This window comes from Passer montanus, unplaced genomic scaffold, assembly GCF_014805655.1.
Source record: "Passer montanus isolate IOZ18808 unplaced genomic scaffold, ASM1480565v1 scaffold10, whole genome shotgun sequence".
In the NCBI taxonomy this organism is placed as follows: Eukaryota; Metazoa; Chordata; class Aves; order Passeriformes; family Passeridae; genus Passer; species Passer montanus.
In genome coordinates, this window is record NW_024356505.1 from 27,592,464 (window position 1) to 27,619,042 (window position 26,579).

General features: G+C 37.5%; 1 protein-coding gene across 2 annotated transcripts in view; it reads left to right on the forward strand.

The window, feature by feature from the left end:
• GPR158 (G protein-coupled receptor 158) overlaps window positions 1-26,579 on the forward strand; it is a 190,023-nt gene that overhangs the window by 86,000 nt on the left and 77,444 nt on the right. For both annotated transcript variants that reach the window (XM_039712117.1, XM_039712108.1), the window contains exons 4-5: window positions 210-427; window positions 17,839-17,907. In XM_039712117.1, the coding sequence (XP_039568051.1) occupies window positions 210-427; window positions 17,839-17,907 (287 nt within the window). The remainder of the gene's footprint in view (window positions 1-209; window positions 428-17,838; window positions 17,908-26,579) is intronic.

Here is a 26,579-nt window from a genome sequence, read left to right on the forward strand (position 1 = left end):
TTTGATATTTAATAAGCTCACTTTCCCTCATTGGTCTGCATTTTCTGAATGTTACAAAGGATGGTTCAGTGGGAAAAGCAGCACTGGGCAAGCTATTTTGTCACATATTGAGAAAGAATGGGAAGGAAAGGAAGCCCAGCAGAGGACTGGTGATGAACTCCCCATCCCCTACAACTAAAGGTGTCGCCCCTCCCTCTTCTTACTTTCAGGAAAGGATGCAGAAAATCGCTTTTCAGGTGGTGAATTGTCAGAGGAAGTCTACACCTGCCTGCCCTGCAGAGAAGGATGTTCTTTCTGCACAGATGATACTCCCTGCTATGCACAGGAGGACAAGTATTTACGGCTGGCTATCATCTCCTTCCAGACGCTCTGCATGCTGCTGGATTTCATCAGCATGCTGGTGGTCTACCATTTCCGCAAGGCGAAGGTAAACCCGCGTCTCTAACTCGGGGGTTCCTCCTCACTGCCTGGTAATGCTCGTGTATCTCAGTTCTACAGCTTCACATTTGGAGGGTCAGTTTCTCAGGCAAGGAGTGCAGCTCAGGGGGAGGATGGGATTTCCAAACAGGAATGTTTTCCTGAATTGTTTATGTGGTTTTGGTGAAGGAAAAAAAACCAAAACAACAACCCAAAAAGGCCCTGAGCAATTTGTGTCTTCCAGTGAAATATGCTTGCATTTATAGATGTTCAGCAAAAATCAAGAAAACTGTTAAGTAATTTTGGAAAATCAGGCCAATTAATTATGCACATATCTAAAGGGACATGGGGATTTTAGAAACTTGGGATCTTGAAAGTCTCTGCATTACCACTACTGGGAATGATGTTTGGTTTCAATATGTTTGAGAGACTTGAGAGACTAGATGGAAAATAATTACAACAAAGAGAAATCTTTCTGAATAATTCTAGTTCTTAGAGAGTTTAAATGTGATTCTATGGTTAAAGATTATTATTTTTTTCACTAAAGAAAAAGTATACTAAGGAGTATCTGTAAATTGCTGATGCAGCATTTATGTACTAGGCTAATGAACCTTCTGCTTTTACCTCACTGAAAATTGGGTAGCATCTCTTGGAATCTCACTGTTGCCTCAGTAAATGCAGAATATTCTCTAAAACTTCAAATTTACTAAAAAGAAATTAACTGAAGATGGCATATATTCGGTACCTACATTTGGGAAACGTAGGTGTGCACACAGTATGCTACGTTATTGAAATTAATAGCTTCATCCACTTTCTATAACTAGATAAGTATTTCCATTTTGGTTTTTGGAACACTTGATCCCACAGTCTTCCTGATCCTGCAGTGTCTGTGTTACAAATGCGTGGCTCATTTTGAAAGATTTTAATATCCTGCCAGGAAATCACAGAACGAGCAATAACATTCCTTTTTTTTATCTCTTCTGTTTCTGACAGTGTCTTTGTATTTAATGATATTATATTAAATGATTCAAATTACAGACTTAATTGTATTCATAAAGTTTTTTGTTATGAAAAGTTTGTTGTAGGCATCTGTTTAGTCGCTTGACATTAACTTAGCAGAAGAACTTAATTCCAATTTTGTGAGATTTTAATCTGGTAATGTTACTCAGTTTTAATGTCATAAACAACATCATGACAAGCATTTGTTGTAAGTGAAAACTATTTCTGGACTTGGAAAGTGATATGCAGCTATTGCAAGCTGGGCTTGACTTCTTTTTTGTACACCACAATATTGATTATTTTATAGGAAATATTTATATTTACGCACAAATAGGTTGAAAAATTAATTTTCAGTCTTGCACTTGTACACTTACATATGTTTTGATATAGATATCTGCTAGAGTAAAAAGATATATCTTTATTAGACATAACACAGAAATCTTGTGTTTCACAAAACCTGCTAGTGATGAAAAGTACATTTTTACATTTGTGATGATTAGTCAATTCTCCAAAGTAGTCTATGAGTAAAGACACACATGGAATCTGAATCTTTAATACTAAAGCAATACTAAAGTGGCATATATGCATCTTTCATTGTCTCTGAAGTGCTTTTCAGTCATTAGGAAAAAGTTTGTGCTTATTTTTTTCCAGGTTCCCTCTTACCATTGATGATCATGACATATAAATGAGTGAGAATCAGTAATGAAAAAAAGCATTCTTTTTCCCTGAAAGAATCTTATGCCTTGGAGACATTACTGTTCATTCAGTTGACCAGAGATGGATTCAATTACAGTTTTGGTACCTTACAGGAAAGTTAACTTTTCTCTAAATGTGTATCTCACAAGAAAAGGGAAGGAAACATGAGACAAAACAGATAATATGGTGATTAACAAACCTTTCCATTATGATTGATGTTTTCAAGGAATAGAAACTGATAGATTTTTCATTGCTTTTCATGTCATTCAGTTGAGTTTTTCTTGGATATTCCTTTAGTGTTTTTTATCTGGTTGGTACAGCATGAAAAAGGTCTTGTGTGTTTACCATAAAATGAGGAGTTGTATGAATGGCAAACATACTGAGAACAATGAGTATTTGCATAAGGAAACTGCTGGTTACATTGGGAAATTACAGAAATTTGGAGTGAAGGAAGAAAACTAGTAGCTTACTATGTACGCTCTGCCAAGGAGGTAAAATCATGAAAATGAAAGAACACATATTGAAGTATATTCAAAATATCTGCCCTTTTGAGAATTTCCAACTGTTAGTGAAGCAAACCACAATTAGGTTAGTATATATGTCTGTGATTAGAGTTGCTGTGTTAAACTGCTCATTTCCATTGTGCTGTGTGGGAGTCAGAGAAGAGCATTTCTTTCAATTCCCTCCCACTTGTAGCACTACAATATTCAAATGATTGCAAAAAATAGTTTTTAATGCAATGTTTAAACAGAAAGAACAGCATACTGCTACTATATCAAGAAGCAAACTTCAAAGTGTTTAAGGGAGCAAAAGATGGGAATTGAAAATAAAAGATGTTAAATGAAGGCCTTTTCAGTGCTGAAAGGAATGAAGAGTAGATATATGACATTTTGATCTGTCTGTTGAGCAGTAAAATCAAAAGGTAAATGGGATCAGGTTACCTCTTTAGTAAAAGTGACTGCAGAAAGCTTCTCAATGCTTCTACTTCATGGGGGCTCCTGGTAATTACTACCTTCAAAAAACTAAAGTCCTGAAAAGTCAAAGGTCTGCCAACAGAAAACACTTAGGAAGAAACACCCCAGGCACCTTGGCAGTGATATATAATAATTCACAAAAAGAATGATAAAGGTTCCTAAGCATCCTTCAGCTTATGATGGAAGTGACAAGACATATTTTTGTCTTAAAAAAGATCAATGTACCAGTAAGAGCAGATAGAGATCATAAGTATTTTAGGGAAGTGAAGTACTTCAGCTATTCAGATGACACTGGTTGAACTTTTCATGACCAAGCAGTACTTACAGTGGAGAATTGCCATTGGCCTAGTTTTGTCAACAGTGTGGAATATATGTGTGATCCAAGGCAGGTGATGAAAGATGGAGCCCTGAACTGCCACAGAGCATGGCCATGAGAACAGAGACCTTTTTGACGATTATTGCCAAAGTGTTGCTGACAAAATGTGATGGTACAACTTTCATTTTGACATGATCATTGTTACTCACCTAGGCCGTAATAATAATACTGTACAGAGAAACTGGTAAATACCAGCTCATGAGTTCCCACTCAGATCTTGACAAAATGAATGGTAATAAATAGGCATAGCCTATAGCAAGCCAGAAGACTGGCTTTTAAAAGCCAGGCTTCTCTTTGGAGGGACTTCTACAAGTCTCTGAAGTTTTAAGTCTCATCTTCTAGAACTTCTTAAGGTTCCTCTGAAGAATCCTCTTCAGACTTCTATCTAGAAAACTGCCAAACTATTTATTGTGCATTAAGTTTACATTAATAGCAGTAGAGGAGCAATGGAAGATAGGAAATGTGACATCTGTATTTATAAAGACTCCTTATAATAGTGACAACAACTAAAGATCAGTAGGTCCAACTTTCACAGTTGGAAATTCAGAGTTATGGTAATAAATAACAAAACTCCTGGGTCCACGGGCAAATGTGGGAAGTGGGCTTTTGTGAGAATGTGGTGCCCTACAAATGTATTTGTAGCTCTGTGTAGAGGGATTATGAGCATGTGGATATGAGAGTGCTTCTTCCAAGGTCTGCCACCAAAAGCTCTTAAAATTTTGGTCTCAAGGGACTAGGTGAGCTGCACTATTTGCAGGTAACCGAGGGGTGGCAAAGGAAAAGACAGGGCAGGAAATATGGTATAAAATTGTGTACAATTGTGAGATGTTGATGTGCAAACATAGATATATATTCATGGTTCCTCTTAGGGTATCACTACAGGGATTAAGGATCAAGGGATCTCTCAAATGTTTTTAAAAAATGAAGTAGTTGCATTACAAAACTTCTAGTTGCTTTATGTCACTCACTGGCAAAGAATATCACAGATCCCAAAGTATAAAGCAATTCAGATAGGAAGGAATCATGGAGGATATTTCTCTCTATATATTTCTATTTATGTTTCTATATTTCTGGGGTGTTTAAACACAGTGGTTTTGGTGAAATATCTGGTGCTTCAAGGCCATAATTTTATTGCTGGAAACCTGGAGGATAATTCAGGAAGGATCACTGTCTACTTCTTTAATAATGCAGCACAGGCTGTGAAGTGAGATAGGACACTAGAGTCTAAACCAGAATATCTTTTGTTCTCTTGGCAAAGCATCATTAAGTTAGATTTCATGCCTCTTCTTGAAAACCTTATAGTTACTCATGTAGACTTCCACATTTGATAGGTGACAGAACAAAATTCAGCTTGTTCACCCGAAATAGAGTTGATCCAAACTACTGCTACCACTGACCAATCTGACCATTGCCAACCAGTAAATGTAAGTGCACAGCGGCGACTTCAAGGAGTTGTTGAAATTGGCCAAAAGAGCAGAATGGAATGACAAAAAGATCCTGTGACAAAGCTCTGATCAATGCTGTGGAATTCATTGGAGGATTTGTCAAACACAGGTGAAAGTGACTCAGCAGCCCTGAGATCAGCTCAGCAGTAATGTTATTTAACTGCAGGAGTCATAACTGGAGAAAGTCACAGGCAGAAAAGGTGGCCCATTGCCAGGAGAAGGAAGAATTCCAAAATGATAAGAACAAAAAAAAATCTGGAAGAAGGCACAGAAGGAGTAGCAGAAGCTAAACCACTAGTGAAAAGCTTTGTAGGGAAACACAGAAAAAGATGAAAAATATAATAGATAAAGAGGAGGTGCTACTGCTATAATGGGAAAAGGCGAAGCATTTCAGCAGGAGAGTAAATGGGGGAAATGTGCCAAACAAAGAGAAAAGAGGAAAAATTATTCATAGCTAATACGGAAGGGAAATCAGATGTGTGGATCACTTCAAAGAAGTCTTTTCTGTGGACAGCCCTTGTGCCAATCAGTAGTGAAGGCTGGAAGCCGTGAACCTGGTATTGACACAAGGTGCAAGAGGCTTGAAAACTCAAGGGACATGAAAGTTTGTGAAATCCCATCAGAAAAGCTGACAGCACCTGACAGCACCAGTTTAATGCCGCTGAGGGAATTCTGTGATGAAGCCGGGGAAAAAGAGATCTTTCCTCAGTAGTAAAAATGTTGGAATTCTATTTTGACTGCTCTGACAGAGTGATTTTCCTGAATATGACCTGGGAAGATGGTGAGGCTTCTGCAGTGTCAGAGAAGGAAAGGGACGCTAGATGCAAAACAAGGAACAGGCTCAGTGCTCTTGATAGTTGTGTTATGTGTCTTAGAGGAGTCTTACAGACTTACAATCTCCTTATAGAGGAGCCTGTAAAGGAACAGGCTCCTCTTATTTCCTTGTTTGTCAAAGGCTTTGACAGAGTTTGAGTACGAGGATCTTGCAGAACAACTTTCAGCCTTACTCATGGCTGTATACAGAGGTTCAAAACATTCTCTAAGTTGAACAACTAAGGAACAAAACAGCTCAAGGTGATACTGGCAAACATCTTTATGTGCTGTGGCATTATTATTGATTTAAAAATGCAAGCATCACTACAAAAAACACATCCAAAAATATGAGGCTAAGCTAACAAAAGTAGCTGTTTACACAAGGACAGAAATTGTATTAAAACAAATATTCTCAAAAATGAGAAGCTGAACAGTTGTAGGGGTGCATCGCTGCCGCTGCAAACAGTGATTTTCTAAGAAAAAGCATCAACAAAATGGTAGAATTCATCTGTGTAAGCAGTGCTGTGTGGACCAAGGGAGAGCTCAAACAGGGAATGACCAACTGCAGCATTGATTGCATGCAGTGTAAGGGTAGCAAAACTGCTGGAAAGAAACTGAACATTTTAATAACTATGAACAAAAATCAGATTAAAAAAAAAAATTAGACTTAACATAGGGCTAGAAATCTACCAGAGCCTTAAATAGAAAACCAGCTGTGTTGTAATCATGTTTTTGTTTGAGTACTGGACTGTGGAAGGACATTACCTGCAAAAAACCTAAAAGGCTCATCAGTTATAAGGCTGCCTTTTCAAATGAATGGGAAAGAAGAGCTGAAAATAACTGACCTTTGCATAGCAGCCTACCACCTCAAACAGGGAGCTCTCGGGTAGAATACAACTGCTGTGAGGAATTGTAAGTGCCCTTAAGAAATGCCAAGAGCCTCTACTGGCAAAGAGAGCACAGAAGTTGATCTCAGCCATAGAGTGGAAGAGACTAATTGCTGCTTTGTGATGAAGGAGGGATGAGAATGTGCTGCCAGCCTTGACTCATGCTAGACCTTTTCAGAAGGGTCTTGTTTGCTGGGAATTCTCATTCAGATCAATGCTAAAGGCTTCACAGTAGTTGCATTAAAGCCAAACTACTTTGCCCTCATCTCACCACCTCGTAGTGCTGCCACGTTCTGGAAATTGGGGAACAGAGAGAGGATTTGGGCTTTCCATCTGCCTGATGCACCTGTGGCCAGCGTCTCTGGATGTAAACCCAGCATGTCAAGGTAAAATTGGTAGTAGTGAGCACACCTGGAAGAGGTTGTTTTCAGCTCTGAAAAATAGTGGAAAAAATGCTTAGAGTTCAACACAGTAATTTGGAAGGGTGTTGTCATATGGCATTAACAATGATGAAGGGCTGTGACAGAGTCCATTGGAATGAAGGACTTTGCCCTGTTCAAGACCATTTCCAATCTCAAATATTTGAAAATGTTAACTAAATTATGTTTTATTGTACTGGTTTTCTCCACCCCTACCCTCCACAACCTCCCTTTTATGAACATTTGGAACTGTTGGAAATACAGAAATATAAATACTTTTAATGAGAGGGAGAAAATATATATCTTGCACACCAATCAAGGTAAATAGAGTTAATAGGACCATATGCCTAATCATCAACAGGAATAAATAATTTTCCCTCTCTTGAGGGAAATGTGGCAAATAATAGCTACAGACTGTTTTTGTATGGTTTTTATTCTGTCAAATACAGATTTTCATTTTGGAGTTCAGGGTGGCTAGATACACTCTGCCACCACTATCCAATTTTATTATTTAATGTAAATATCTTTAAGTGTTCTGCTAAATATGATTTCAAAACTGTGAAGATAGTCACTAAGCAGTGCAATTTTAAACACTGCACAGAACTGCACATAGTTGGAAAGGCAACATGCAAATTTATGCTGTAGTTCCCCTTTTTAATACTGAGAAATCAAGAATGTCTTTTCTCCCGTACTGCAGCCGCAATAGGATACAGTAATTCAGAATGAGGTAATCACAGGCTATTGATGTGTGATACATCTTTAAATATTAAAGCATGCTGGCTTTGCAAACATACCTCTTTTTCTAATGTAAATCAGCCAATCCTTTTTCCTTTTTTTTTTACTCCACAGTGGTATCTTGATGTGCTTATGCCTGGGTGGTTTTCATCTTTGGTGCACATTCTGCTTTTTTCTCCCTAGACAACAATTTCTGACATTTCAGCTGAAGTGGAAACTTGATAGAGGGAAGATCTTGTGCAGATGGAGCAGCTGCCTTTACATGCTGTGCTGGTGGGCATACCTGATAGTTCACTCAGCATATACACATTCAATGCAGTGCATTAGACACCCTGTCTTCATCCTATGCTAGGGTGAGAACCTCGTTTCTTGTGATTTCTCAGGAAGTTTATTGTAGTCTTCAGGTGTGCAAGTTTAAAGACATTGCTGATGTTTTCAAAACTGTTGTTTTTACTAGAATCCTCATTTCCTTTATTTGCATGTCCCTTCCTAGTTTTCTGTGTAGTAAAGATGTGCCCTTAGGGGTGGTGTACTTTCTTAATTCCCACATAAGTAATTTAGGAGTGCCATATTGGTAAGATAAGAAGTGGAGGGGCCATTAGCCTGCAGCAACAGTTGAGTCTCAGGGAGGATGTACTGGCTGCTGGAGTACCCAAAGACAGCAGGCATGGCTGCAGTGTTTGCAGGGTATTGTTTGTATTCACTTCAAAAGGCCAAAGGTTTCACATGAGTATGTATTTGCATTTAATACACAATTTAGAGGCATCAAGTACTTGCGAGTGGAAAAATAAATTACAGACACGTTAGGCCTAATGAAAACTGAAGTGAAAATAAAGATCTAGATATGAAATATGTTCATTGATTTCAGTTCAGCCTCATAAAGAAGAGCTAATGAGAAGAGCAGGGTGGTAGGAAGCAAAAAAAATTGCTCTAGATAGAGTCTACTCCTAATGGACAAGGTAGGTCATAAAAATGGCTTTTCATCAATACTCAGCCGTAGCTCTAAGGATTCAAAAGCTGCAGTCTTTCTATATAACTTTATGTTAAGGCAATGTTGTCTCTACAGAGTTGAATTGCACAGCACCTTAGAGGGCCCATCTGGAAAACATTCATGGTTTTTCAAGGAGTGTACTGCCTTCAAAGTGATGTCAATCAGCCATGGATTGTGATACATTTGCTCCAGTTTGACTTTGAAACAGATTCCTGGCCTTTGTTTTCTTAATGTTTTGCTGCATAAGACCTTGTGGACTATGAATCATTGCTGCCTTCTGATCTACCAGTATTCAACAAAACTCTGCAACACAGAGCCCCAAAGTTCAAATGACTGGAGCTGGTAGTGCACTTTCAGTGTAGGGTTGTGGCAAGTATATAGCTGTCAACAAAGAAAAAGCTGTAGCAGCCTTGAAGGCCTATGTTCATTTAATTCTGTTACACTATGACTTCACTTTAAAAATAAATTATGAAAAATTAAGTAATTGAATGCTTGAATTCCAGCAAGTATTTTCCAACAATGACAACTATTACCTCATAGAAGAGTTTTTCCAAGGTTGTTTCGGAGTCATCAATTAAACTGAGCAAACTGCTGGGATTTTTGCTTGTCTGTCATTCTCTGATTCCTGCTGAGTCTTGTATTTATAGCCCTTATAGGGTGTCTGAGTAGACTGAATGGTCTGTCACATGGTAATAAGCTTTCCCCACTGATTCTTTGATGCAGAAATTTCAGGACAGTTGCATTTATCTGAAGTTTCATTTGGGCTCCTGAATGGGCATTTGCAGATTTGCTGGGAAGAGATTTCCTATCATGTCAGCAGAATAACGGCAACATTATTTATTTATCCTGCTATTTGTCTTGGACTTGTATCCTGCTGTGAACCTTCCTTGTACAATCAATAGCAATAGCAAAGTCCCTGGTGGCTTACATGAGGTCTTTAGTGTGCCTCCCTCTCCAAGAGAATACTTAGGTCTGAAGCAGACCTTTCTTTTTGTTTTAAGCATCAAAATTTTGATGTTGAAAAACCAATTTAACTAAGAAGAAGCTCTTATGAAGATGAGAAAATAGGATTGTTTAGAAGTTTTACCCAGAGAGAAGAAAGAAGTAATATAAATTAAGAAACAGGGAAAGAAAACACCAGAAACAAATGTAGCACGAGAACTTTCAAATAGCAGAAATAAAACTGCATTGGAAACCTTATTCTAGGAAAAGTCTTGCAATTTTTTTACTGCATATTTGTAACTGCAAAACTTGTAGTTAATGGTAGACTGTTTAGAGAAACTTTGTGCTGTTTTTAGTATTTTGGTTGTTTGGTTGGTTTTGGCTATGTCATGGTACAAGCTGAACACAGATCACTCAGACCAAAACATATTCCTGTTCTTCATTCTTTTCTTCATTTCTTTGGGTAAAAGTTGAAGGTTTTAGGAGCAGGCTCATGCTGTCAGCTTCTCATTAGAACTTTGTGCTATGAACACAGTCACATTGCTTTTGCCTTCCTTGTCACAGCCATGCCTCCCCCTCTCTGGAATAAAATCATGACATTTTTCTCTGACATCTTCTCTTCAACTTCAATATAGCAGAAAAGAAACCTTGATCTCCTCCTGCTTCCCTCTAGGACATCCCAGCTATTGCTTTCATAGTTACTGTAGCAACCTGCTTGTTACCAAAGGTCATTTTGAACTCTGGAGATCTCTGTGTCTCTGGCTGTGTCTGAGCCTTGTTGAACTCCTTCTGAGCTCCCTTTTAATAAAAGTTTTCTGCCAGTCTGCAGCCCTGAGTTGGTTGTCTCAGCTTGGTGTCTTGTGTCTTGACTATTGCCGTGTCCTTTCAGCTGGCAGATGCAGTCACAGCCTGCTCCTGTCTGTTTGAAATGATGCTGCCCATGATTTACTGCTCTGCCACTTTCTGCTGTCCTTGTTGCATCTCCCTCTTCACACCACACATGAGCTGTGTATCTCTGGGTTTTTTTCAGCTCCCACATGAGCTTTTTTCTGTCTCCTAATGCCATTTCTTTGATGCAGAAGTGTCAACACCAGCTTCATCTTGTTACCTTTTCCAGAAAACACCCCTTGTTCCCTTCATACTTTCCTCATGCTTGGTGGAGGCTTTTTGAGAGCATTCCCTGCTCTCCATATCACGTCTTCAGATTCAAGTGCTGACAAAGTATTTGACTTAGAGTGGGATAATGATAGGCTGGGACTAACTACTAATTGCTAGTTCTGAAATGTGATATTGCCTTGTTGTTCCAATGCTCTTCTCATCTGCCCTTATCCCTATGGTGCCCCTTGTCTTAAACTCTTCACTTTGTGCAGATAGCACAGCCATTTTCACTAACTCCTTGTGCAGGGTCTGCACTAACTTGGGGCATCCCTGGGGCTGGGCCTTTCAGCAATACACTGGAAGGAAGAAAAATTATGCATAGCAGTATTTCCTTCAAATAAACATGCTTTCATTTCAGTGAAACACACATTCCATGATCTAAGCTTAATGAGAGATTACATACCTTAATAAATTCTGAAGAGCTGAACAATCTCACCATTTTTGGGATTAGGAATTCTCAGACACATCATAAGGTATTCTTGTGGAGTGGTTTAGCGCTTGGCTCTTGTAAAGGAAAAGTGAACAAAATAAACTGAAGTTGGATTTAAAATCTTCAGAAGTATGAGGTTTTGACTGATCTGAAATTATGATAATGATTTTCATCTATAGTTTATTTGCTTTATAAGTCATGAAAATAATGAGAATTTTTTTTACTGTAATCAGATTTATTCTAACGGTTCTCACATAATTGTCAGGTTTTCTCTTCTGAGATGTTATGAATCTCGAACTTTGCAGTCAGGTTGGTTTTTCTATCATTTTACCATAAACTGTTTATCTCTGTGTGATTAAACTACAGTTTATACAGACAATTTTATTGAGCTGTGGTTTATCTTCTGTAATAGGTGAGGCCATGTTGAATAAGAAAACTGAAATTTAGTTCAGGTGTTGTGAAGCTATTTATAAACTAAAAAGAGGAACATACTGAGCCCTGCCTCCTGCTCCTGAAATTTGGTTTCCTATTTCATCAGATTTTTTGTGTATTCAATTTAATCTCTTGGTGATTAGGCAATTATCATTATTAGAGTGCATTTTATTCTTAAAAGTAATGTATTTGGATCTTCATTTAATTTATGTGTTAATTTGTTAATTGAATGCATAATCTAGTGAGACAGACACTTTAAGTGATCCAGATTTTTGATGATTGTCATTGTACATTCATGTTTTGAATTAACCATGAAGATGTGAATAGACTGAAATTAAACTTAGGTGTTTACCTCACTACTGATTTTCTTTCATGTATATATTCACCACTATTTGATGAGAAGCTGGTATCTTGATCTAAGCAGTATGTCCCCAAGGAAGGAGTTTCTGCCCTTATAAGAAAATATGTCCCTGGCACATTAATCAGTTTTATTGTGAGGGTTCTTCACCAGCAAATACTGTTTTCTCAAATGTCTGTCTTGTAGGTGGTGTAGTGCAACTTAGATGCAGCAATGCCCATGTTTCTAAATGCAGAACACCTTACCTTCATCATGATATATCTAAACAGATTTCCTTGCTTATATAAAAGAAAGGATCAAGGTCCACGTGAATTGAAAAATTAAATATTTGAGGATTTCATGGATGCCTGAAATCTTGTGTACTTGTAATGAAATTGCTTTATGATTGATGGCCTTTGCGCTTCCTGACTTTTTTTTTCAAGTAAAAAGTAAATTTAATAATTATATTCTGTTTGAGCTCAACTATAAGTAGTAATAGAAAAAAAAAATTGACCTTCATGTAAGTCTTCTTTAAAGGCTTGAAAGAGAAAGGAGAGAACATGAGGATCATATTTATTTGGTTTAGGAATGCTGCACAAAGCCTGCAAATGCCAGAAAATTCTGACAATTTGTCAGTACAGTTTAAGTGGCAGCCCGTAACTGTAATCCTGTTTTTGGAAAATTGGCCTTTGCTGTGAATATTTCTGTATTTGAAATCTGTATTCTATTAGGAGGCTATGATTCAAATAGGTTAAAAATATTTGTGAGTGTGATGAAAGGTTGAACGGGACACACAATTTCCTCTTCATTATTTTACGGAGAAATTTTCAAAAGAAATTTTTCTCCCTTGAATTGAAGAGTTTTTCCTGCTGTTAGCTGAGAATGAGTTGTTTGAATTTTGTACCTCAACCAACAATAATCAAATTAAAGCAAAGCCTTATTATGGAATTTGACATTTACATTTTCATGGGTAGTGGTCCTAATCAGTCCCTGAGTTTATTATGAAGACAATAAATAACTTATGACACTACTGGTATAGGGTACTGAGGATTCAGAGGACTCCTTCCAGTTGTTTTTATGCCCATTCTTTAGTCCAAATACTCCTTTTCCAAGTGTGAATATTATGAGGTTTGCAACCACAATGAAATTTCACTATTTTCTGCAACTCCTGGTATCAATGTCTGGGAACTGGAAGTCCAACTTCTGTTTCTGAACAGAAGAGCCAAACATCTTGCTACTGCTCAGCCTTGGGGACAGAACAGAAACAAGAATCAGTGCATTCTATTTCTTAAAAGTAAACTTCAATTGAGATAAAATTTGTGAAGTTTAGTTTTTCCACACAGCTCTTTCAAGAGAGCTCTTTCTCTCTCTAAGAGAGATAACAGTGTCTTTGTGTTTGGGAAAAGGTATATGGGATAAGACAGAGGAAAAAGGTTCAATGGGCTTTAGGAAAACAGCTCATGGAAATCAAGACAAAAATATAGTCATACTGGAAAAAAAATTGTTCATTAGGAAGGTGTATCTTGGTGAGAAGAGCAACTGGTAATAAAGCATTTCAACCAGCTCCACTAAAGACCACGTATTTTCAACTTGACAAAAATATCTTCTCACTTCTTTAATTTAATAGAAGTAAAGAACCACCTGTACCAGGAAGAAAACTAATTTGAACAAGAAGGATTTACATAGAAGTAAGAGATGGATTTGGGAATACACTCCTGTAAGGTCTCATCACATCTCCCATGTCCTCACGTGCAGAGTGGATGGATCTGCCAGACCTGCAGCAGGAGGGTTCTCCTGGGAGCACTGCAGAGCAAGCACATTGCCTTCACACCTGCCTTTAGTTGCACTTTTTATTGCACTTCTTTTGAGACAATTTGCATAGTAATTTTTCTAGTCACCTCAAATATATCAGCTTAGCACAGCAGAGCAAACCTGTGCCTGTTCCTTGCTTCTTTACCGTTCTGTATCCATATGTGCTCTCCAGTTACATATGGAGTGTAGATACACTTTCCAGTTTAATAAATATGAATCTCAAAGTTCAGATTAAAGAAGTGTATCTGATTTTTTTTTCTCTAATGGTTTCTGATATGCGTTTTTTTATCTGAAAGGCAAGCTTACACTCTGGTGAAACCACCTTTGTAAAAGGAAATTTTCTGTAAATCACAGCCCTCTTTGGCCATTCTTTATATTACAGAAGTGGCAGAACTGTTTAACAAAAGTGAAAAAAATCAAAATATGCCAACCTTTTCCCCTCAGTAGGTTTCCATGGTACCATGCTCATATAATACACAGTGACATGTGGCCCTGGAGGAACCTGCAGTCTTCCTGGACTGACACCAAAAGTCTACAGTTCAGTTAATTCAGTATTACACAATGTAACCAATACAGAATGACTTAAATTTATTTTGGATTATTTTTTCTCCACTATGAAAATACTCTGACACTCATATCACTGATTTATGTGATGGCATTCAGGAATTCAGTGCTAATTTATGCTGTTGTATTTCTTGGATTGCTTAGGACCACAGACAGATGAAATGCAATATCTTCTGTGCTTGTTTATACATAAATTCAGCTCTTGTTTTGTTACACTTGATGCAACTTGGGCAGCTACACTTTTTAAAATTTCCCTTGTGCAAATTATTATTAAACATTTATTTAGGACCCTTTAGCAGTGGCCAAAAAGCATGTATAACTTTCTTTTCTTAACAGGATTTTACACAGAAATTACTGTGTTACTTTCTGAGATTCAAGGATAAGTAATGACTGTTTATCTCACAGGCTACTAATGAGGCCTGGATAGAATGGATGGACGGAAGATTGAGCAAATCCCAAGGCAGGAATCAGTCCTTCACAAACAGTGCTCTTTGCAGACCTAGATAAGTGAATGGTATAGGGTAGCTAAGTATGAAAATTAGTACAAAGCTAGAAACAAAATAAATTGCAGTATTATTTAGGTGTCAGCAATGTGCAACCCTTGAGCAAGACAAGGAAATCCAGAAAGGACAGTTCCACTGACACAAATAAGTAAAGACAGAAATGAAACCCTGAATGGGAGGTGAACACACAGACAAAGTGGCAATAAACAAACTGAACACAAGATGAACAGCCAGAGAAATAAATAAATAAAGGCAAAATAAGTGCCAACAAGCAAGACAGATGCAAAACACTCCAAGCAGCTGTTAAAAAAGAAAAAGAGAAAAAAAAGAAAAAGCATGCAATATTACACCCAAGTGGAAGAAATTCCCAGTGCATGAAATTTCAGGGCTATGTCCTAGAATGCCCTAATTTCTGTGAATTCCATTGGAGAATTTTGTTCATGCAGCCTGTATTGGTGGACACTGGCTGGTGGAGACTTTGGGCTATCATCAGTTTCCTTTTTTAGTTTTTTTTTTTTCTTAAAGGAGGAAGGAGCAAGGGGTTTTTTTCCCTGAGGTGTGTGGGCATATTCACTGCTGTGTATGTTGCAGATGCCCACAAAGTAAAGCATTTGTGATCCTGCACCCAGCCATGCCTTAGGGACCCATATTTGCAAAGTCTGCACAGTGGAAAATTCAGCTTTCAGTGGAAACACTATTGTTCACAGACTTCCGAAAATACTTGTATATCTAATAAAATAGTTTTAGTAAATTAATTTTGAAACATTCTGCTTTAGTTTGGTTTTCTTCTCTTTAGTTAATCACTGTTATTAAAGTTTCAGTGCTGGATAATTTTTTCATCCTGGACTTCTTGGGCTATAGTGGTCATTATAGAAGAAATAAAAATATTTTAAAATCAAGTGTTAAAATAGCTCTTTTTCTTTGTAGTAGAGAAAACCAACCATTTCAAAAATGTAGTTTGGGAGAATTCTTATGCTTCAATTTGCAACCAGTTTTTCTATTTTCTCTACACTTATATAAAAATAGTTGTACTATTTTGTGTTGGAAGATTTGAGCTTTTCATCATTGTGGATGGCCCTCATCTCTGCTAGAATGTATATTCCATTTGTCAAGGAATACTTCAATTTGCAACCAGTTTTTTTATTTTCTGTACACTTATATAAAAAAAAAGTTGTACTATTTTATGTTGGAAGATTTGAGCTTTTCATCGTTGTGGATAGCCCTCATCTCTGCTAGAATGTATATTCCATTTGTCAAGGAATCCTATTTAGAAGAGCAGTGATATCTGTAAACATTAGGTGAAACCCCCTGCTCTCCTGGTACCAAAAACTGAGGTGAAGGTATAGTCAGAACCTGGATTCAAGCCCATTTTGAATTCCAGAGTTGCTCTGTAAGCTACACTTCTGCAGGAGGCAGAATAGATAGAATTGAAGAGAGGGGTCCCTACCAGAACACATGTGAGAACAAAATAATGGGATAACTGATTGTGATGGAAGAAGAGCTGGAAATGCTGAAGTTCTTTGTCCCAGAGGTTATCTTATGATCATGCTGCCCAGAAACAAACATGAAGAGAGTGGTCCCTACCAGAACACATGTGAGAAAAAAAATCATGGGATAACTTATTGTAATGGAAGAAGAGCTGGAAATGGTGAAGTTCTTTGTCCCAGAGGTTATCTTATGATCGTGCTGCCCAGAAACAAACATGATAATAAAAGACTGATCAGGATGTGAAAGACTTGTCTAGAAAAGAATGTCCACATGGGAGTTGAATGGATTCTAGATATTTTAGATAATTTCTGTCTTCTCTATATGGAACTCATTTCATTAGCTTTGTTGGTCATTCTGGTATATAAGGATGTTTTGTACATAATAAGAAAAGAAAATATTCTTTAGTAGTTTGAGTATTTCTCAATCATGAGAGACATGATCTCGTTGACCTCTGCCTTGTATGATGTTGGAGCCACTCGTGGAAGGGAGGGCACTGGCATGATAAACAGCATTATCCCACCTCTCAGGAGCTGCTTCTTATTGGCCTCTTCCCTTGTGTGACTCAAACCCAGCTTCTTGCTAAACAGAGGTTGATTTGTCGTGGTCCTCCTCTGGTGCTCACAGCCTCTGCCTGGGCTGTACCTCTCACACACCAGCAAAGCACTCCTGCTTTTGCAGTGCTCCATTCTGAGTCATCTACCCTTCACTTAACATTTAGGTTTCTCACATGTGTTGATGTTTTGTCTCTAAGATAAGGCACAGTTGCACTGTACATAAATCATCAAACTTATTGGAACACACTTTGTGTTAGGAAAAATTATTGATTTTTTCTTTTTTTTTACAATTTTAAGATTTAAGAAAACCATGTTGGTTTCCTTAACCAACATGTGGTGAAGAAATGGCATAGTATTTAACAATCCTGAGAAGTCAATGGATCAACATCTTTGTACAAAAATTTCAGGAAAAGTAAATGCACTTGCAGTCTAAGAGCACACTATATTAATTAAAATTGTAGATTATTCATACTTATTATGGAAGCAAAGTCATTAATATTAAATGAGCAAAAATATTCTTGGAATTTAAACAATGCAGAACAAATTCTATAGTTAAATTCATGTCTGTAATTCCCGTGATCCTTAAGTCTTGACACTTGAGAGCAAATGTAGCAATTTCAGATCATATCCAGGTAATGTCTGTTGAATAGTATTTAAAATAGGAGAAAGATATTTTAAATTTAATTTTGTAAAACACAACCATTGTAATGGGTCTATGATTTAAAGAGTGTGGAGCATGCAAGCATGACAGACAGCTTAATAAACTTTACTGTGGAAGTGTTACACGGACAAAAATGAAGGTACCTTCAGGAAAATGACACACTGAGACAATTTTCTAATATTTTGTGTTGTTTTTTGTCTTCTAGAGTATCAGGGCTTCAGGGCTGGTGCTGCTGGAAACCATTCTTTTTGGATCACTTCTTCTGTACTTCCCAGTAAGTCAAACTATAACTTCTTAAAAAAAATTATAACCTTGCTGACATTTTAAAACGCTCTATGAATGACTCAGGTGAAAATATAAATGTAAAAACTATTTATTAATTATTAGTTTAATCTGATTACAAAATGTGCTGTTCTCTTCAAATATTCTTAAAAACACTCAAATGTTTTACTATATTTGTAATAATTCTCCATTTAAAATTTGGTAAAAATTACCAGTGATTTAATTGGAAGTTTTTGGGTGTTCTGGATTAAGATGAGATTTTGCTTTGAAAGACAACACCTCTCTGATCTATGGTATGGGGGAAAAAAGCAAGGTATGTAAAAGGAAGACACTGATTATACCAAATATTTCTCTGGAATGTAGTATAAATGAGATAAATTATTTCAGTGCATTACTGGCATGTATTTTGATGTCTCTGAAGGTATGTGGCATCTTCAATACCATGTCTTTGGGAAAATTAGATTGCATTACCCTTACCCTGTAAGTGAAAAAAAAAGTAATTTCATAATCACATGAGAAATATATCACAAAACTCATAGCAATATGTGTACATTTTCTTTTCAAAAGTCACAGAAAAGCTGAGCTTGTTAATTGCCACATAAACCCAAAGTAATGACTAGATAAAGCAAGACATCAAAGTGTATATTGAATAAAGTTGATAGAAAGCAAGCAGGTTGGGAGACAATCAAAGATGGAGTTTTGGACTATTTTAAAATATGTTTATGTTCTCTTTCCCTCAGTAGTCAGAATTTTTTGTGCTTTGACAGACCATCATGTAGTTACTGGAAGATGAGCTGGATAACAATACTCTTCAGTAGCTGCAGAACAAGTAGGAAATAAACTGCAGTAGAATGTGTGAAGAATACTATAAATAAACATAAACCCTAGTGGAATTTCTATACATTCTTTTTTTAAATAATGTGGGCCTTTCAAGTTCTAAAGAAAAAGTGTGTGGATAAAGAAAAAATTCTAGGATAGTTTTATGTATTTTTTCATCCTTCACTTTGCAGAAGTCAGGGAAATTAAAGTTTTTGGTGCTTTCATGTTGGACAAAAGTTTTTTGCAACTTGCAATAAATACATCTCCCATGGGTTTTCAGAGCTTCTTTCATATTTAGTTTCAGTGAACAGAACAGAAAGTCCATGCACTGCTTCCTCAGTTAGTGCTGTGGAGCATATTCATAGCATAAAGCATTATGCAAGGGCTTTCCTCTCCATGGCTGTCTCCTCTTCGCTTTCTCAGAGAACCCTGGGCTGGGTTGGCTTCCCCAGGCAGGTGCTCAGTTAGAACCAGTCAGTGTCTGTGCAGCCTCAGCTCCAAAGTGTGAGAAGCCTCATCACAGCTCATCAGAACTGTGTCTGCAGTCTGCTCACCTGTCACCCATCCTTCAGTGCATTTCCCAGTTCTTGTCCTGCTCCTCCATTTCTTGTGCTTCACAAAGGAGGAACATCCTTTGGTGGCTGGCTTCAGGTGCTCAGCACCTGCGACACTGAGCTCTTGCTGTGGAAAAAGACTTCTCTCAGCAGGTGACTTGAAGGACCATGGTGTTGGATGCTGGTGACCATCCACAACCTTTAAATGCAGAGGGAGAAGAAAGGAAGTGGTCCTGGGAGGGAGCAGTTCAATAACCCAAGTGTCCCCTCAGCTCTTCACTAACATTTAAGTCCCTTTTTCTTTTTCACTGACATTAAGGATGTTAAATGTACAACAAGTGTGAAAAGACAGTTTGATGTATTATGAGGAAAAAAATTTTGTAGGAAATTGCTGAGTAGCCCATGTCCCATACGGGATGTAGATACTTGACCAGAGCTTATCTTTCTCTGCAAATCTCAAGCTCCTACTATACAAAACTGTCTGCTGAGAACACATTCTATTAGAAATGAATAGGCACAGTGTAAGACTTGGCTTCTCTCTTCTAGCAGTTTTATGTTCCCACGCTCTTTGCTGGGGCACTCTTCTTTCTTATACAGGGAATTACTAATCAGGCTGTAACTCCTACAGACTCAGGAAAAAGAAAGAGAGCAATTTTATCATTTCTATTTTGAGGGTTTTAGGGGAGGGATGTAGAAAATGTGATAGTGGGAGGTCCTTTGCATTTTCAGGCAGAGAAATTAATCCTAATTTCACCAACCAGAAAAATATGGTTTTGTAAAATCAAAGAAGATCAGAAAGATCAGCTTTCCAAAATCTTTGTCCCTCAATTCACTGCAAGGAAGTTTTCATCAATTTCTGATTCAGGGCAAGACAGGGAAACAGTAAATGTGTGAAAGCTATAAGGCATAGTCTTTTTAAGAAAGAAAAGCTGCAAGGTGTGAATTATGAAGGGTGGGTCCTTTGGAATGTGAACTTTTGATGTTTTGCTGTACATGGACAGAATCTAAATGTGCTTACCTGCTTATTGTCTGGGAAAGGAGCACAAAGCAGAGCAGAATGACACAAGAAAGAAAACACAAGCTTTGAAAGAGTCTTGTTTTCATCAGCAGACATTCACACACATATTCTTTCATAGCAGGGTGTAGAGTAAATATATCATTATACATGTTGGTCATAAGTCATGTACCTGCAAAGCAGATTTATCTTTCATGGGTCATATTTATTTACCCCTTCATGTTATTTGGTGTTTTTATTTGCTTCCAAGAAGAGTTGGGAAGATTTTGTGACCTATAGGTGTGGGGAAAGACGTAGTAATATGTGCCCAGAGGTCATTGTTTCAGCTATTTGATTTGATCTTTATTTTATGCTAGAGGAGTACATTAGAGCTCTAAGACTAATTAATATAGATCTCACATCATATACAACCAAATCAGGCTGTGTTTTCCACAGATAGTATGAAATGTGAGTTAGTGTATGGAATGCAGTTCACAAGCACCACTGCAGTAGGGTGTTGTCTTTTAGCATAAGGCTGTTTTCCTTTGGTATCATCTCTTCTTCTATTGTGATTTGGAATGTAAAACTAAAAAGCTTTACTTTCACAATCAACCAAGTGTGGAATTACACAGCTTGGCTTAGTGCATGTAACAATGTAAAGATACTTAGGGATGGCATTTCAGTTCTAAATAACTGAAATCTCTATTCATTTGAGCATTCAGTGCAAAATTACACTCTTGTTTAAAAAACAAAATCCCCTTAGATTTTCTCAACACTGCTTTAAGTCTTTGGCATCTTTGTTCTCTGCCCTTCTACACTTCCCTAATTCTTTCTTTTTCTAGATCTGTTTACTCAGTCTGGCTCGGATTGTTTTGAGAGCCTTCAGCATACAAATTTCACTGTGTCTAGAAGGGGTTTATTCCATCTCTGACTTTCCCTACCCTCCAATTAAATGAAAACCAAAACTTACTTTGTTACATTGCTGAATTTCTTTCACTAATTGTTGTTGTTTTCATGCCTACATGCAGTAATCTATTCATAGTGTAACATCATTAATTGAAAAATAATATCACCAGTCAGCTGCTTTTGGTGAGAAAAACAGCTGTTACAATGCCCTTCTAACCAAATGGGAAGTGCAAATGATGGTCTCCACCTAAATTTATTATTCAAGTTCTGCTATACTCATAACAACACTGATCTTTCCTGAATTATAAGCAGGCAGATGAGCTTTGTCTATTACAAATGCATAGATTTTACTCAGAAGTTCTTGGGCAGCTCACATTTCTGAAACTCTCATTTCTTATATTTTCTGTAATGTCATGGTAACATCTCTAATTTGCCTTTACTTAGTCTTTCCAATTATCAATTGATCTCCTCCAAATGAACACTAGACTTTCTAATTGATTTTGTTTATATTTCTTCATTCTTAGATTTTGAACAGAAAGCCAAAACCCAACTGTCTTATGGATGAGTCCCTTAATTTCTGTGCTTGGCATCTGAGGGGAGGAATCTCATTACTTTCCTTGTCCAGAAACACCATTTTGAAACCTTTAGACCTTTATTAACTCCCTGTCTTGCTAATGCTTGGAACATGCTACCACAAGTTTAAAAACTCTTTTCTTTTTATAAAGACCTTCAAATAAAGTGAGCAGGAGCAAAATGTTTTAAGAGAGTAGCTTGTTAATTGCAATATAGAGGTCAGATCTCAGGTGATTTTAGACATCTGTGGTGGACACAAGTTGAAAAATAGGAGATTCTGATAAGGATTGTCAATTACCAAAACTTTTTGTCCAGAGTTTATGAAATTTGGAGGCGTCAGGACTTGACTGGGCCCAGGTCTGAGCAACATAACCTAGTTTTGGGCTGGGGGCTGGACCAGATGACCTGCAAAGCTCCCTTGCAAATGAAATTCTGTGAGTCTGTGTTTCTTATGTGTGCATCCATAGCTGAGACAGTCACCCTATGGTCACCAAATTCTGAAGAGGAACTGGGTCTTTTATGACTTGTTTTAGACTTGGGACTTGAAGATGGGGTGGATTGTGGCAAACACTTCAGGGAATATAAATGAAGTCTGAGGTACTTGCCTCAAATGGTGTCGAATTCTGCCCTAGGCAGCTAGGATTATCTGATATATGAAATAGTTCCCATACTGCTAGTCTGCATTGACTGAAACTCCAAAATACATACAATGGATTGCATGATATAGTGATATGATAGAATTTCTACAGTCAGTGATTAAAGTTAAGTAAGTATGGTGAAAGTTGTTAGACAGTGAGGCTGAATCTTGTAACAGTGATGTCAGCTAGATCATAAGATGGACTAGCTTTGGAGGCCACAGAGTATCTTTCTAAAAACTTACAATTTTTTCTTTCAGTCTTCCTTTCCTTTGGCTAAAAAAAAAAAAAAAAAATAGAGCCAAATTCATTACAGTTTTTCCAAGCTGCAAATTACAAAAAAGGCAATATTGTTACCAGTGCAGAGAAATGCAGCTGCGGGTTGGGGGGCATTGACTTCCTAATGCCCATGAAATGCCCATGAAGTAGTTGAGTAGTGAATCCTGGAAAAAACTTTGTGCTCAGACATCTTGTTGCATGTGTTAGGAGTTAAGATCTGTTTCTGGGGTTACCTTATTCCTTCTTTCACACTCAAGCTAAAATCACCTATCCTTTTGTGTTATGAGAAGTTATAGAAAGTGGGGAGTCATGGAGCTTAGATATGGATATGGGTTTTTTTTTTCCCCTCAAATGATCTGTATGTGCATTAGCATGGAAGAAATGAGCCGTGAAGTTTGGGAGCATGAGACTATGATAGGTCCATTAGTGATAACAGTCCTCAGCAGAGCAAGGTCACTGGAAAGCTCTGGTTTTGACATTAATGAATGTGAAAATAGAATGCTGTGAAATACTCATGCATTTGTCTCTCAAATAAGGGATGTGTTACAAAAGCACAGTCATTGTTTATTCCATACATATTGATGTGCACTGAGGCCAACTGAAAAATTTGCTTTTTCCAACACATTTAGCATTGTAAGTCTGCTCTGATATCCCAGATATTTCAGGTTGAGTCTTTGTCAGGATATAACCCACATGGCCTTTACTCACAAAATAGTGTTTCAACCTTTTAGAATGAACACTCATCATTATATTCTTCTTCAGGTAAAGAACACGTCTGTCTTTGGTGTTCATGTCACTGAAGTCCAAGGATAAGAAGTGTAAATATCTGCTCTAAAATAATCACTACAGATTTCCACAGTAGTATAGGAAAGAGTATTTTTATTTTATTTGGATCACAGTGAGTTAGATGTCCAGCCAATGCAAAAGGCAGATTTTAAATACCATGTTGCAAAGATTTTATATGTATATTGTGTGCTTGGCATAGAGGTGAGGAAGCCAGGCAGAAGATGATGCAGTTGTTAGTCTCTCTTGGTCAGTGTCCTGGTCAGATGAACTTACTTTTTGGAGTTAACATGCAACAGTAAACCAATACCTTTTTTTTGAGAGCCAGCATGTTTTAAATGCAAAAACCAGAAGTCACCTGGTGTAGCCTCTGGGTTACAGGCTACAAAGTACAGAAACCTCATAGGTACTGGAAACACTTGTGTCCTTGCCCTGAACCATGCTAAGAAAAAGGTTTATGACTGCTTTTACTGATAGGAAGCAAGCGCTGAATATTTCCTGCTTTTTGAATACATTTATTTAAAATGTCAGAAAAATAAGATACATGTGATACTTCTTCATGATTCTGTTCTCACTAGTCTACATAGCTATCCTAAAAAATTTTGGCAGCTACTGTCAGGGAGATAGATAACTAGAGGCTGTTGTATATGTGATTATCCACATTAAGAACTGTGATTAGGCAGAGCTATATGTCTCCTGATCTTAGTTAAATGTTGGCATCTCTGTGTATATCACAAAAGTTTAAGGTATTGGAAACTCAGTTGAGCTATGCTAGAGCATAGTAGAGCCATGACATCATAAATTCTAAGAGATTATACAGGTGGAGTTTGGTGAGGACTATTTGTGTACGTTCTCTGTGTTTGTGTATGTTTGTGTGCTGTGTTCCCAGGTCACCTTAAGCTGGCGTGAACCTCAGGAGGCTTCTACTCCAACTTCTGCACAAAGGACAGTCAGCTGTAGGACTTCATATAAGACAAGGTTACAAGGGCTTTATTTTTTTAAAAACCTGCAGAGATGGAGACTACTCAATCAGGCGGTGTGCAGGCATGCAATAAAGTCACATGGTTGTAGCTTTTTTGGATAGTGATAAAATCTGGGATGTTGCTGGAACATATCATGGGCTTTTACATGGCAGGCTGAAGGTAGGTCAGTGAAGGTACAGATACTGATTTACTATTCTTTCACATCTTGGACTCCCATGCTCATCCCTGTGGCATTACTTGTGATACCATGACAAAACTCGATCTTCCCCTTCCATGGATTTGAAGGTGCAGTAGGTATTGTAGGAGGGCATTGCTATTTTTGCTGCTCTGAAAGCTTCTTTTGAGAACTAAGTTCAAAAGGCACATTTTTCCGAGTCTGAGTTCACTGAATAGCCAAGTATGTGTGTGAAGGGCTTGAGAGCAGGAGAGAAAAGGACAGCAGTCAGTGACCTGAGCCAACTGCCACGTTGGGTTTTCGTTGACCCTTTTATTTTAAATTAATATCTTGCATTGTCAGCTTGCAGGCACTTTATGTAGTACAGTCTTGCCAGCCCTTCATTCAGAGAAGTAAATCTTATAGTGAGGGGAGCAGAAGCAAGATCTTGTGGTCTTTCCTCTTTACTCATAAATCCACTGAAGTAACTTGCCTGAGTAAACTTATACAAACAAGAATTTGTAGTTAAAACTCTACATTAATACACTCTTTTCAAAGAAGTGATGTAAAACCAGACTACAGTCCTGAAAAACAGTGCACAATTTTTAGTCAGGAAATTTAATTTTTTTTTGATACAGCTTGAGCAGTAACACGTGCACAAGTTAAAAATGTGCTACATTTAAAAAGTGAACGTGTAGGGAAACATTTTCTGATCACAAAAAGCTTCAAAACACAAAAATTATCAGAGGGTGAAGTGTGGTATATTCAAGTGAAGGAAAATAGTGCTGGGACATATTCATAGTATGTTCCTTACTAAAGCCTGGAACCATGTTCTAATAATCCATCCTCATTGCTCTGCTCTCCAAAGCTGAACCTTTGGTGCTTGGTAAGCACTCGAGCAGGAGAACACAGCAGGGCCACTTCCATGCCAAGGAATTACTGAAGAACGCCTGGTTGAAAAAATTTAATCAGTGAGAGCCTTCATTTGGCCCACTGTTCTGCTGAATTGGTGTTAGAAAAGAGGAAGAAAGTCTTTTATATAACACTTTTATGTTTAGTCTTTTGTATATCCATTATATAATTCCTTTTGGGTCTCAGTGCTTATAAACTAGGAATGATTTTCTCAGCCAAACATTTTGATGACCACATTGATCACTTGGCAAGTGAACTGAGTCAATGGCAAGATGCTTAGAATATGTTTGAATTTTACTCTAGTGACTTAAATTTATAAAAAAAATTGACACATGAAAAAAAGGCATTCTCGTGTATTAGTTCAAAATATGTGATAGAACTTTGACAGAAAAGACTTTCAAAGCATTTTTATTAAATTTTAAAACCAAAGATGCAAGAGGTTTTGATAGTATAGATGAGCCATGATTGAGCTGTGCCAGAAAGGAAAATCTAAAAAATTTTAGTCACCACATACATATTTTCAGTAGGGCATAGCCCTTGCATCAGTGGTTTACCTTGTCTGAGTAGTTTAGCACCTGTGAGACTGTGTGTTGGTGGAATATAAATTTCAGTCATTCTTTTTGACTTATCCAAGTGTCTTTCAGTGAAAGTTGGGGACATGTTCCTTTTTTTCCATCAAATGCCTTTTCTCTTTGTTTACTCATGCTTTAATACCTAAGACCCAAGGAACAGCAGCTGTAGTCAAGTGAAAGGTCTGTAGGTTGTGTCTAATCTTGCTGAACTTGCTAGATTCAGCTGTTGCCTGCTTTGTGGTTTTTTGATCTGCATCAACAAGAATCTGAAGCAAAATGAAAGCAGAAGCAGTTCATGCTAGAGCAAGACTTGAGTTAGATAAGCTGATACTACCGTGCTGTTTCTAGTATGAAATTGGGTGCAGTTGTAAACCAATGCTGTCAGGGGCAACTGGCAATATTATAACTCCCCATGCCTTAGAATATGAAGTTAGGATAAGACATTGACCAGTGTAATATGTACAGGTGAGTGATAAAACATGATATCCTACCTATCATCT